Source organism: Corythoichthys intestinalis, chromosome 16, assembly GCF_030265065.1.
Source record: "Corythoichthys intestinalis isolate RoL2023-P3 chromosome 16, ASM3026506v1, whole genome shotgun sequence".
Taxonomy (NCBI): Eukaryota; Metazoa; Chordata; class Actinopteri; order Syngnathiformes; family Syngnathidae; genus Corythoichthys; species Corythoichthys intestinalis.
In genome coordinates this window covers 45,236,158-45,251,198 of record NC_080410.1, presented here as the reverse complement: position 1 = coordinate 45,251,198, position 15,041 = coordinate 45,236,158, and the positions used below count along the sequence as shown (strand labels likewise).

General features: G+C 38.2%; 1 protein-coding gene and 1 pseudogene across 1 annotated transcript; both read left to right on the top strand.

The window, feature by feature from the left end:
- The first annotated feature begins 3,009 nt into the window (after window positions 1–3,009).
- On the top strand, window positions 3,010–7,622 carry LOC130932189 (immunoglobulin lambda-1 light chain-like). The gene is made up of 5 exons (XM_057861663.1): window positions 3,010–3,234; window positions 5,125–5,209; window positions 5,283–5,610; window positions 6,198–6,235; window positions 7,223–7,622. Exons 2-5 carry the CDS (start codon window positions 5,155–5,157, stop codon window positions 7,540–7,542), a joined length of 741 nt encoding a protein of 246 aa, XP_057717646.1. The 5' UTR covers window positions 3,010–3,234; window positions 5,125–5,154; the 3' UTR covers window positions 7,543–7,622.
- A 5,677-nt stretch (window positions 7,623–13,299) lies between these two features.
- LOC130931714 (uncharacterized) overlaps window positions 13,300–15,041 on the top strand; it is a 38,156-nt pseudogene continuing 36,414 nt past the window's right edge.

Here is a 15,041-nt window from a genome sequence, read left to right as displayed (position 1 = left end):
CGTGCATTACGTTTTTTTTTTTTTTTTCATCCGTTCGGATTTGGTCACCGTTTCTGCAACGAGACAATGTTCGTTAATACGTTGGTTGAATGACGCGAGAAAAGTCAGACACGGAGAGGGAAGAGTGTTTGTTGAGACGCTGTAGCAAACGCGATGCTAGGCTAGGTGGCTCCAATATTTCCTGTCTGTAGCCGACAGCATACAATCTACGCCTAGATATCTCATGCATATAGAACTACATGCGAAATGACAGACTCGGTAGCGTTAGTAAACAGCCGCCATTTTGGAGCAGTAAACTTCTCAGAAAGGCTCTGTTGCAGTAAACCTTCTGAGTGAACCTAAGCAACTTTTTATCTAAAATACTCCTAAATCTGCAAAATCTTGACTTGAGTCTATCTTTAAAGGATGAAACAGTTTTAAAATGTTCACGTCGAAAGTAGACAGAAGGGAACTAATGCAAAAACGGGAGCAATTTTATCAACTTTAACGGCTGATTCACAACATTAAATGACCTCCAAACATTGCAAAGGTTACTATGTTTTTGGGTTTGTTTTCTTTTATGTTAATGAAAAAAAAAAAAAAAAAAAACATGAAAGGTATCACCAGTTACTTTGCCACATAACTTTTTTACTACTGTGTGTGTATTTCAGTAGTCAGTCACTACGCTAGCCAAAGAGCTAAGAGGCATTTTAACAGTCGAAAATGTTTACATTTTAAGTGTTTATTTCATTTTTTTAAAAAGAAATATATAGGCAGTTCTAAAAAAAAAAAAAAAAAAATGCAAAACGCAAACCGAAACCGTACCAAAACTGTGATTCCAAAACCGAGGTTCAAACCGAAGCGTGGGCTAACTGAACCGTTGCACCCCTAATCACAATACAATTATCCACATTGTGTTAAGTCCACGACCGCATATCTCGAAATTGATTGGATAAGTTTCATTGGATTTCCTTCACAAAAAACCGGTGAGATGATGCATAAGGACACGAGCGAAAGCGAGTCTTCGCGCTCGGCTAATGAAGAGGCGACTCGCTGCCCTCCCAGGATGCACCTGTGGGCCTTTTTTCTCCTCTTCTTTGACTGAATGCACAAAAAAAAAAAGCGGTCATGTTTCACTTCCCTCAAATCACACCAAGCTGGCAGGAAGTCCCCAGATTCTTGCTGACGGGCAAATAATCACCGATTGAAGCGTCAATAGGCGTTCAATCCATTGGAACTGCGAGAGGCTGGCAGGAAATTCTAAAAAACAACTAATAAACAGAAAAGAAAGCTATTTTCATCATTCTGCTGTGGTTTGAATATAGCTTATCACTAGTAGACGTCCAATCCGTTTGAGGTGGAAGGGATGGCAGCGAATGTTCCTTCGCTGCCATCCCTTCCACCTCAAACGGATTGGACGTTTATGGCCGTCAGTGGCAGCCAATGCCGGGCATTGAGTTCATTTCACATCATTTCCTGTTGATTTCCAGTCACTTCATTTTCCTTTTGGAGTAATTCCGTCAATTCCCATTGATTTTGGAGCATTTATACGTCACTTCCTGTTGATTTTGGTTTACTGAAAAGGAAGGGATTCCAGAATGTCCCCAAATGAATAGGAATTGACTCAAAAATCGACAGGAATTAGCCTGTAAATGCCCCAAAATGAACAGGAAGTAACCTCTAAAAGACTGGCAGTAAATGCTCTGGGTTCATTGGCATGGACGGCAGTAGATGTCTAATCCAGTCAAAATGATTTGGATGTCTAATGCCGTTAATGGCAACCAGTGAGTTAACGGAGTGTAGCCCCCGATTCGAGATGACTGGGTTCTGTTGTGAATGCAATTGTATTTGGGCAGAGAACTAGGTTCTTGGAGATTACAATAGGGAAAATAATGTTTAGTAACTGAAATAACTGGAGTCGAGATGAGTAACAAATAAATTATATTAATGCAACAAACTATTTACAAATTTAAGCCGGCAGTATATACAAAATATATACAATAAAATAAACAAAAATTCAAACCAGACAGTCCGTCTAAATTCAAATCAGTTGGTTTCCGGGCATAAGCTCGCCATCTTCATCTGTAGGAAAAGTCTTGATCCAGAGTCTTTATCCAGTTTCGAATTCTTCATCCACATCCAAAGAAAGGAATGAAAGGAGGAAACAAAAAACCTATCCTGCATAAGAATAACTAAATTATTGTATACAGCCTTTTATCAATACTTGAATCTTTTCAGTAGCTATAGCTTTTTTTCCCTTTGTCTAAATATTACATTGTACCAGTAATATTCACATATATCAATCATATCCAAATCAAAGTTAATGCTTATGCATCTGCCATTCAAATGCAACATAACATCATCATCTATCATCTCAACACAATGGTTACATCATTCTGTGCAAAATCATAACACAACAATCAATTTTTCATTGAATCTGAAGTTTTTCCCTCATTGCTAACGTTAGGGTGACCATATTTTGATTTCCAAAAAAGAGGACACTCAGCCTGGCCTCAAGATACTTGAATTTTACTCGAGGTTCACTCAAAGATGCCTATATCACTTTAATATATTTAAAGTGTGCCCCTTCACTCTGGATGGAAAAATGCAGTTTGAAAAAAATAAACATAAATAATGACTTTAAAAAAAAAAACACAGTAGGCTATGTGCCAACTAAACATTTTTATAAATTACTATCACGACAATTGTCCTTGACAAATTGTTATCCCCATTCAATTGATGTTCTCATTCAATGTTCTAGATTGGACACAAACAAAAACCGAAATAAACTGACAAACTATTCAACCAGCATGTTTCCAAACGTAGCAGTTCAAAACTACGTTTCCATAATGCCTAGCGCGGTTTAGCTTACTGATGGCTAGCTGAGGCAAAAATCAAACTTTGCTATAAAAGTTTACAATCATCGGCAGCGCAATGATGCAACACCAAACGGGATTTTACAGTCAAAGCTCCGACAGAGGTCAACAGTTGCCATTATATACGTATTTATCATAAAAAACTTCAGGCGTTGTGGCCAAATCGTCAACCCAGTAGATGGCGGTAATGCCTCATGATAGGGGTAAACTGCCAACAAAAACAAGAAGAACTACTCCTTCCCTCCCTACTACTAGGAGCCATGTCATCGCAGGCAGGCGCTGCCACCCAGCGGCCGGAGGGATTCTCTTCAAATTGGTCCCGTGAAAAATCATAAAAAAACGGACATTTTTATGAATTTATAAAACCCGCCCGGACCACGTAGGTACTACGTGAAAGTAGGACTTGTCCGGGCAAAAGAGGACGTTTGGTCACCCTAGCTAATGTCGGAGTCACGCTAGCATAGCGTTAGCATTCATGTTAGCGTCGCGATTAGTATTTCGCTAGCTTCGCGCCTAGCATTTAGCCAACCCACCAAGATGAAGTTTTTTGTTTGAACTTGGGTGGACGCAGGCTCCAATCCTCCGGTTCACATACACTACAAGTTCAAAATGATATTTTCAAATTAGCAATGATGAATGTCTGCACTATTTTCCTTCATTTTGTCAACACTAAACGAGGAAATGGAATTTCTTTCTTATAATTTGTTCAAACGGCCTTATTTCAGCGTTGAGTAAATTATTTTATTTCAACAAGGCTGACTTATTGGCTCCAAGCGCCAAGGAAGTTCACTACGTCCTTCCTCCTTGGCATCCAAGCGGAAAAGAACGGAAAATAAAGAACCTTCGAGGCTATTGGAGAGGGCGGGATCATGTTAATCAGACCAATTAAAAAACTATTATCCTCTCATGTGAACGCACAGGGGGAAGTAAAGCATAAAAAAAACAAAAAACTATATCCTTTTACAAAATAATTGCACTTTAAAAATAAAATTGCTTCATAATTTATGTACTGGGTTACAGGAGAAATCATTCTTATGGAAGATTTTGGTAGCAGCTATTGATTCCTTAAAAAAAAAAAAAAAAAAAAAACTGAGGTTTTAAAACAATATATCGATTCTTGGTGGAAGCACATTGATAACCTTTTGTGCTACAAAGTCACACCTCTATTGGAGAGACTGTATCTTGTCAGGGCTGTGATTGACTCCATTTAACCCTGGATGAAGCTGCCTGGGTAATCTGAAGTCTTGGCTTCTTAACTCTTTCCAGGGCAATCATTGAACTCATGATTGCTGCCCTTCCTCACAGTCAAAATTGATTGGACGTCTCACATTGTCAATGGCAATGAAAGATGAGCAGTCAGAGCGAGTCCTCCCAATTTAAATGACTTGGATGTCTATTGCCGTCAATGGCACTAAATGAGTTGAATGATATTCACTAAAGTTTTCCAATATTATCGCTAGTTGACAATATCGGCTGATAAAAGCGTTTCGAAATGACATAGGAGAATATCAACTTTTTTTTTTTGTCATGATCAATTTTGGGCTAATATGCATGTTGCCTTCAAAGTGAATGTAGAAGCCTTCTGCCTTTGTACAAGGGCTGGTCACAGGGTCCAGCAGTTATGCTGAGTGATATAGTGGTGCAATATAGGCACGTTTTCCATAACTTCAGCTGAAGTTGTTCTCCTATTTTTCACAGAATGCTTATTTGGAAAACCTTGAAGTTGTTACATTTATCATTATACAAGCATCCAGTGAGACAACACAATACAATTAGCCATAAAATGTTACGGAAATCCATGATCGCATCAGTACCGTGGATTTGATGATTGGAATTTTCGAGTTTGACAATATTGGTATATGGATTAAAAACTAACTCTCACTGTATATCAATTATAGAGTGTTGTTTGGATCATATCCAGAGTATATTTCAATAGTTGTATTATTTATTATTTTAATGTTATTAGTTTTATGAACATTTTAGTCATTTATAATTGTGTTTATTCATGTGTATATTTATATTATAAAAATAATCACACACATTTTGGGTCATGTTGGCCACACTTGTACTGTAACAAATGTTAATACCGTGGCCTACATGACCCGAGAAATGATAACGCCCCGTCTTAATGAGGTGAAGTTAAATTGCCATTGGTAGTTACTAGCCTTATAAAGGTTTAAGCAAAATAAAATGAATGTATGAAGCCTCCTCCACTTTCCGCCTCCACCTCCCCTTAAAGTAGTACTTCCTCTCCCCTCTCATTTAAAAGCTGTGGGGCGCATCCAGAACTACTTCACTGATGTTCAGCGACACCATGCTGGGGATTCTCTGCCTTCTCATCGCCGCGCTTACTCGTGAGACCCTCTTTGTCATTTCTCCTCCACGCGTTGGAGTCGGCTAACGGTTGTTGTTTTTGTCTTTTGACAGGTGGCGACGCGGCCATAGTGCTGACCCAGACGCCGGCAGTTCGGAGCGTTTCTGTAGGAGAAGAGGTGGTTCTCAATTGCAACATTCAGAGAGATGATCGCAATTATGTCAGCTTTTATAGACAGTTTCCTGGAGATGCTCCTCAGTTTATTCTGAAGCATCACCATTCTCAGTCCTCACCTAACTATGGATCAGGATTCTCCTCTAGTCAGTTCAATGCCAAAGCGTCCTCCGATGTGGATTACCAATTCATCATTAAACAGGCAAAGGCAGAAGATTCTGCTGAGTATCATTGTAGCACGTGGGATGACTCTGCTGCTGAAAGAGTATCACAGAGAAATACGCAGTGACAAAAACTGGCTCATCTTACTTCTGCTTTTGTGTTGAGTCAACATGTCAGATTCTTACCCGTGCAGAAGAAGCGATGCTACTTAGAATGATATGATGTGCAATTTGTAAGGAGGCACTCGACTTTCCCAGATCCAGGGGTGTCAAAGTCATCTTTTATGATGGGCCACATAATATTTCTGGTTTCCTTCAGATGAGATGATGAGGAAAGTTTTGGAGTTGAGTTTTGGAGGGATTTCTTGGGGAGGCCGAAGTGCAGTAAAAAAAAAAAATTTTTTAATTGTGCTTTCTCATCCCACGATCTGTCAGGGTTTTTCTCTTCAACTCGTCGTTGTTGTTTCTAATTGCTTGTTGCTTTTTCAAGGTTCGCCTTCACGATGCTTCTCTGAGAGACGTTTCCATCACGGTGACCACCTGACAGACGTGTGGACGTTTAGCACCATCGCTGACGAGGAGTTATGAAACACTGGAGTGAATGTTGACATTTCGGATTCAAAGAAAATGTCCAGGGCTAACGTTGAGGAGTGGCGTTAGTTTTTGTACGGCTGTCAGACCAAGCGTAATCACTGTGGTATTCGGCGGAGGAACCAAGCTGCTTGTGACAAGTAAGTACTTTGAATTGATCATCAAATGCGGTACATTTATGCATGTACCAATGCATAAATGCCTAATTGAATATATTTGTTTCAATATATTTTTATTGTTTCTTCTTTTTCATTTTTGACACTTGATAGTTAATTTTACTGTAAGATAATGAGCAGATAAACATAAAAAAATACATTAAAAGTATGTACAGCCCAAGAGTAAATAATATATTTGTTTGGTTGGTCATTTTTTTATATATACAATTGATTTATGTATGGTTAAATTTTGCACTTTGGCATTTTTTCATTAATCTGTGTGAGAACCATAATTGAAAATGATTATAAATTTAGTAAGTGCCGTTTTTATTTACTTCCTTTTGTTGCACATTTAATTGTCCTTTTTTTTTTTTAATGAAAATGTATGATTGAGTTTGGTTCATTAAATGATAAAATTATGCAGTAGCTATTATGTATGTTTCATATTTTAAATAATTTCTACATACATTATTTTGTGATAAATTCCTTCATGTTAGTCGTGGGGGGTCTGGTATATTTTTAGTATACTTTTATTCAGGTACCTTTGGTGATACAAGTAGAGTATACATTTGTTCATTTTTTGGTAACAAATTTAGCTAGTGTTTAAATGTTTTTCAATTCTTTATCATGACTAGATTTTTGTTTGCTATATACATTATAAACAATGTCATTAAATTAAGATTTAATTCTTTGTTTTTAAAATGTTATGGTGACAAAATATTTGCGATGCCTCTAAATATGAATGAGTGCACTTCTGCCCAAATGTAAACTATTCACATGAAGCTGAACATGGATTTATGCAGTCTTGAGAGTTCATGGGTTCTCAAACTGTAGGTCGGGGGCCAAAATGTTTGTTGTAATCACTAATCATCATATAACATTATGCCACTATGTCATTTCTGTATTAATTTTACCGATTAACCTTTGTACTTAGGTCGTGGTGCTGTAAACTAAAAGATCTGATCCCTCCAGGTTCTGACGTGACTCCCCCTGTGGTGACTGTCTTCCCCCCGTCCAATGATGAGGTCCAGTCCAAACAGGCCACTCTAGTCTGCGTGGCCATTCAGTCAACCCGGTACGCTGACGTCACTTGGCTGGCTCGCGGCCTTCCGGCGACGGGCGCCGTCGCCACCGGTCCTGCCACGCGAGAAACGAACGGCAACTACAAAATCAGCAGCTATCTCACCGTGCAGGCGTCCGAATGGCACTCGGACGTCGATTACACTTGTAAGGTGTCTTTGGGCTCCCAGTCAGCTGAACAGACCATCAGCAAGTCCAAGTGTGCAATTTAGCAAGACCAAAATAATGTGTATGCATGTTTTTCGCTAGTCTGCTTTAGTTTTCTATAACGACTCAATATTCTTCAATAAAAAATATGTCATCGATTTTGGGCTGAGTATGTTCAGATTTGAGCTCATTTTCTTACAAGACTTTACAAATATGTAAAATGAAGGTTGATTATTTGGTTAAAAATATAGTTCTGTGTATGCTAAGTTCCCTAAAATGAAGCAACAAACCAAATTTAAAATGATAACTTGTGATGTGACAATATTTTGAAAAGTGTACCGCTAAAGGTTATCGATATGCGCCTACCATGAATCAGTATATCATTTTGAAATGGTGTCACTGTTTCATAAAAGTATAAGGAACCAACAGGTTTCTACCAACGTTTCCTGTTAGGACCTGTGTGGTGACCCTTTGTTGACATAATTCACCCACCGTACTTGTGTGTCTGATTGGCCGAGCGCGTTACCGGCTGCGTCAGTCACGTGACTAGACACTATAAAGAGCCGCGCGCGTTCCGGTTCATGAGAGAGTGTACGAGAGTTCACAGCGAGCAATAAAGACTCTTTAGTAAGCGTACCGCTACACGTCTACGTTAGCTCATTGGTCGCTATTGACGGTGCTAGACATTCAATTCGTTTTGACTGGATTGGACGTCTAGCGCCGTTAATTGAACTGAAACCAGAGCATGTCTTGTGGGCATCTACAGGTCACTTCCTGTTCATTTTAGAGTATTTACAGGTGACTCCGTGTTGATTTTGAGTCACTTCAAACTCATTGGGGGACACTCTTGAGTCACTTCATTTTCAGTAAACCCAAAATGAATCGGAAGTGACCCATAAATGCCCCTGAAGGTAAAGAGTGACCGAAAAACAACAGGAAAAGACGTGGCATGCCCCAAAATGAACTCATTAGCTGCAAATGACGGTCATAGACGTCCAATCCGTTTGAAGTGGGAGGGATGCGAATGAACACATCGAACGTCTACTAGTGATAACTTTTTTTTTTTTTTAATTCATGCAATATTATTTGTTAATTAATGTTGACAACATTGAGCAATTTTTTCATCATTCTTTTTTCGTTCATCTTTTATCATGAATACTTCCCTTCACTGAAACAGCAAAGCCTGAACACGACTAGAATTTTTTAGTCCTAAAATAAAAACAATGAACAATTTCAAACGTCTAATGTGACTTTTTTGCATTCACGAATGGAAGATAGTTTACATATTCAGTAACTACATAATACTGTAATTGAATTTAAAAAGGAATTCTACACATATGTTTGAAATACTTTTTTTTCCCAATTCATTCTCAAGTTGTTGTTTTTAAATTGATAATGTTTAAAAGAGTGCTCTACAAAGGGTCAAATGTGAGAGTACAAAATGATGACTGTTTTGGGGGGGATGGAACTTGTAACTCTTATACAAGTCCTTAAACTCTACATTCATTCAACGTTATAATGCATTGTATTGTCATTGAGTCTCCATTCAAATAATTAAAATCAATTCACAACGCAGCTATGTTATGTTTTCTAGACAGTTGCACTTGATCGCTTGGGAATTGCATTCATGCTACACTCTAGTGGCTGAAAAAGATATAGCATTGGGTTGTAAGGATCTTAAAGGGACAGACACCCTTTATATATTTTATACATGACTCATGTAAAAGACGTTTTTTAGAAGTATTTCAGTATTCTTTTTTGTTTCTTTTTACCTCTTCTGTTCAGCTACTTCGACACGGACAATAGTAGGGTAGCCAAAAATTTTACTCAAGTGAGACGATCGTTACTTCAAAATAATATTACTCAAGTAAAAGTAGTCATCCAAAAAATGTACTCAAGTAAAAAAATATTCGATGAAAAAAACTACTCAAGTAATGAGTAACCTTGTGAGTAACTGCTTATGATGTTTGAATTTTTTTAAACGATATTTTTTTCTTAGCACATAGTCATGTATATGAACTGTTTTTATTAAACTGTACTATAACCTATACATAATTTCAGTAAGCCAAAGAATTACAAAAAAAAAAAAAAATCATTGAATTCCGGCGAGAGAGTAAAAGAAGAGCATGAGTGCCCTCTAGTGGATAAAACATACTTCGTATCATGAAATTAAAAGGGTCTGTCAGGAAATAAAACACAACCAGTATTTTATTCTAAAGACAGTCACAAGGAAGCGGAAGTCTCACATCCAAATCAGGAGTCACTCGAGTTTCACAGTTTACGTGCACGGGGACGATCTCCGAATCTTTTTTCATCGTGCACGCCTTTTATTCCCCAAAATCACATGATAATACATGGTAACAGAATATGCAGAAAGTGAGTACATGGCGTGCAGTGATTGGTTCCTTAAATCAAACACCGTTTCCTGGGAAATGAGTCAGCTCCAAACCCCTTATCTATCAAGGTATGCAACTGCCCTTTGATGGAATGGAATTTTATTGTCATCATCATCGGTATCATAGACAATTACAAAATGTGATATGATTTGCCCAAAGGAACCGAAGAAGAGGACAAAGGCGGACGAGATGAAGCATATGCTCATCAGTTTCCCGTCTCCCATACAACTAAAGACGCACATTCAGGCATGGAACATACATCAAAACTGTACAATAACACAATCAACAATCTGAGTTTAGTAGCGTCCAGTCAAGCAGCTCAATTAATTTCAGGGCGTACAAAGTTATGGCTTAGTCATGTCCCTGACATTTCTGCATCTGTTTGCTGTGGAACATTTTGTTGTGGCTATGTGTGTGGCAAAAGTGATAATGTTATCACAGCTGGTGTGAGTAGCGGCAACAATTGGCACACACAAAGGTCACTGTAACAGTTTCATCAGGCATGTATGTCTAAAATCAAACAACATGCTGTACATATTTTATCCCAAGATTAATGTCTCCACAACAAAAACATGCTTATTATTCGTTTTATACAGTATCTTTTCCATATATTAGACATTTGAATCAGGAGCTCGGTAGACACAGCAGATAATTATGTTTTTACAATTGGGGATTAGGAGCTCAATTGTAATACATCCAAGGAGATTGTCAATCATAATTGCAACACCCCCTCTCCCTTTAGCTGCCCGATCCATTCGTGTCATGTTATGGCCGTGCAAATTAAAGTCAGAGCCTTTGTTATCTTTAGTAGATAATCCTTAGTGTAGGGGTCATGAATTAAAAATCCTCTGGGTCCGAAATTAAAAATTACAACAATCTCGTGTCCGGAAATATTTTTAATGCTTCTTTTTTTCCAAAAAATACAAACGTATCTTAACATGGCCATGCTGATAATTACAACATTCAAAAATGTAAATAAAATATTAAAAAATAAATTTATAGTAAGTAATAAATCATATTTAATAATAATTAATTAGTAATAAACAATAAAGCGATCATATTGAGCCCTTAATTCCGATATTTTTTGAGAACGGATGGCAGACTTCACATGAATACTTTGCGAAAAAGCTGCATGCTTCGTCTCATAGTGCCTTTTCAAATTGCTGCTTTTTACAAGCACTACCGTTGTTCAGCCATTCCTTACTATGCGACGAAACGTCAACACAATGCTCAGCGCGCTTGCGCAAGCTTCCGCACAGATGCGCACATCGATCAGAAGCGGCAAGTACTCACTATTTTTGTTTTTATTTAGTTTTTTAGAACCTTTTCATTGCCTCAAAAATACTTTTTGCATGTATTACCCTCTCATACTTTTAACCATTGTGGTTTTTGTGTTAGCTTTAAAGCAGTTGACCACATTAGTCACGTAGCGTATTTAAACCGTCCTTATTTGGTATAACTGCATTGAAGTATTTTCTTAAGTCATTTTTAGTACATTCTGCCTGTATGCATCCAAACAAAACAAGTTTAGAGCGCACGGTGTTACTTTGGGTGTCAAATTCGACTAATGTAGGACGTTTCGCCGATGTTGCAGATATTGGCAGAACACCGTCCCTGAACAGATGAGGCATGATAGCGGCCGCCAGGTAAAATTAACAAAAATGTGTTGGTCTACTCCTCCTTAAACACTCCGTTTTCTGCATCGATCTTGCGTAGTTTTGAGCACGCCATTTGCCGTACCTTTTCGCCTGTTCCTCCAGCTTCATTCGGCTCAGTTTTTGGCTGTCACTCCGCGGAGTCTGGAAAGTGTGAGACATGCTGTTCTAAAAATAACTTCCAAATGCTTCACCCCCATTGGCTAGCTCACGCGCGTCACCGCTAAGGTTTTTGTTTGTTGCCAAACTCCACACTCCAAACCCGCAGGAAAAAAATGATTTTTTTTGATGCAATGTGTATTAGTCCGGACAGCTTGAGATCCGGTCCAGACGGCTTGGGGGTCCGGAACCGGACCGAGGTCCGCGGTTCCGTGACCTCTGCCTTAGTGTGTTCGAGATTCTTGTAGAGACTCCTGCCGTTGATAGGTTTCAGCTTACCGTCCACATCCATGAGTTGTTATACTGGTCCGCTGTGTGGTGTTTACAGTTATCCAGCTATTATAGTTAGCTGGTCAAGACTCGTGATAGCTTTTATCTTCATATCTTGCGTCTTGACAAGGATCCTGCAATCCGAGACCCAGGTGTTGGCTATTTTCCCAGCTTTCTTGAGTTGACGTGCTTTTCTTCCAATTTCGGCATTTCGGCGAGTCAAGTTGTCATTCAAAAAAATCTTCGACCCTTTCAGGTGGCGGCGCTGGTTAAGCAGGGCAGTCTTGGTCTTGTGGTCTGCCAGCTTCATGAGCACCGTCGCCGGTCCTCTCCCCCCAGATGGGAGCAGAAGGCAGCGACGGATGTCCAGCAGTTCTATGTTTGTTCCATACTCTTTCAGCTTAGCAATTGCCAGTTGCGCCACTCTGTCCCCTGAGCTAGGCGTCAGTTGTAATCCAGAAATGATGAGCTCATCTGCGCGTCGGCACTGGTCGAGATCGTCAGCCAAAATTTCCAGCCTCTTGATGCGAACATCTCTCTCCTCGACCGCCTGCTTGAGTTTCTCATTTTCAGCGCGAAGTAACTGGAGCTCTCTGACGATTTCTTGATTCTGGTTTTGAATCAAGCCAGTCAAGGAGACCGCCAACTTCTGTATGGAGGATTGTATTTCATCCAAGTCTCCAGGTTTCAGATTCTTTGGAGCCATACTGGGAGTCGAGCTTGCTGGCCCTGAGCGCTTATCGGTTAAGAGAGTGCTTCAGGAGCTCAGAGTGCGTCTGTACGCGTTGAAGGCTGAGCAGCGAATGAGTAATGAGTGTAATCAAGCGAGAGGCGTATTAATAGGTATTAATGACAGAACGTGTATTTGGGGGACAATTTTGAGACCCCTGTCCCATATAATAAAATCTAGAATGTCCCGATATTATAGGGTGGCCAATAATATCGGTCCAATAAAAGCCATTTTTAAAAGACATCGGATGATATTGACATCGGATTTTCATTATCGGTTTTGGGCCAACATGCATGTTGCCTTCAAAGTGAATGTAGAAGCCTTCTGCCTTTGTGCACAGCAGCACAGGTGGGTAGTCGTAATGTGTAACATTTACGCCGTTACATATACTTTAGTAACTTTTTAAGAAAAACTTACTTCTTAGAGTAAATTGACAACGCAATACTTTTTACTTTTACTTGGGGAGACATGTGTAGAAAAAAATACGACTCTTACTCCACTACTTTGGGCTACCCTAGAGTTGTTACATTTTTCCTCTTTGTTCTACATATTGGATTTATTTTTTGCCAGGGATGCCGACAAAGCCTTCGCCAATGAGACGTCACAACAACGACCCCATGCTCCATTATACTAATCAAAGGTAATATGCTTTTTCTCCATTAGAGGGCGCTCATGCTCTTTGGATGAATCTTTCAAGTGTTCTTGTGGTCTGAATTGGATGCTTTTCGTGTCATCTTTTTGGCCTAATATGGTCATGTAATTGGTTGTAGTATAGTTTAATAATAACAGCTCATATAGATGACATTGTGCTGAGAAAAAAATAAAACATATATCATTTTTAAATCAGACATTATAAGCATTTACTCACAATGTGACTCATTCATTGAGTATTCTTTTCAATGAATACTGTTTGATAGGGATGGGCGGATCGATACTAAAATATCGATATTTCGATCCAGCGCGTTGAGTTTTAGGTATCGATCCCCAAGCAAAAGTATCGATATTTGGAATTAATATATTTTCTTTGTCTATTTTTTGGGTATATTTTTGTGCACACTTTTTGTACTACTTTTCGCTCAGGCTCACACAAATTGGGAATGATTATTTTCCTGTCCAAACTCAAAAATACAAAATATATATTTTATCTTATTCCACACAAAAAAAAAAAAAAAAAAAAATTAAAATCAGGTATAGGGACTTTAATAAAAGTGTTAAGTGAATGGTTTGTTAAATATTTAGAGATTTACACTATCCTGCTGCAGACTTCAAGATTCTCAATGAAACTTACTGACCTAATGCTTTACTTGAACTTATTATTATTTCTTATTCATTTATTTTTATTTCTCGTTAATTTATGTTTAGTATTTATTTTGTTTAATATTTTATTTATTTTTCTGTGAAATATATTTTTCCATATCGTTTTGTTTCAAACAATGAAATGCTTGATTTCTTATGTTTGTTGCTATTTATTTTTATTTTGTTAAAGGTCTGTTTCAATTATTTCAAAATCTGTTTGAAAATTGTGTTAGTAGAATAAAATTCAAAAACGGCAAGTAACTATTGTTTATTGGACTTGTTTTTAATGATCAACCATTCGAGGGCGGTAACATGCTACTATTAATTCGTTCTTTAATTAGATCAAAAATATTTAACTTGGGTAGATTAAAATTTGATCAAATACAACGTGTAGCAGGGAAATGTTCTGTGCATATGAATTTAAGGGTCATGGTTAAAGAGTGAGACTGACTAATCAGATTTTGTTGATAATGGATTGGTTTGTGAGTTTGTAGGGAAACTGCTTTGCTAGTTATTAAAAGCAACAGTTTTTTCATTGAAATGCATATTTGACACAAAGAGACTTTTATAGTTTTTGAGTGCTTGCTGTAGTTGTACATTAGATATCATCAGAATGGTTGAGTACTCTGCAGGGTTGTGTGTATATATATTATACAGTGCCTTGCAAAAGTATTCGGCCCCCTTGAATCTTGCAACCTTTCGCCACATTTCAGGCTTCAAACATAAAGATATGAAATTTAATTTTTTTGTTAAGAATCAACAACAAGTGGGACACAATCGTGAAGTGGAACAACATTTATTGGATAATTTCAACTTTTTTAACAAATAAAAAAACTGAAAAGTGGGGCGTGCAATATTATTCGGCCCCTTTACTTTCAGTGCAGCAAACTCACTCCAGAAGTTCAGTGAGGATCTCTGAATGATCCAATGTTGTCCTAAATGACCGATGATGATAAATAGAATCCACCTGTGTGTAATCAAGTCTCCGTATGAATGCACCTGCTCTGTGATAGTCTCAGGGTTCTGTTTAAAGTGCAGAGAGCATTATGAAAACCAAG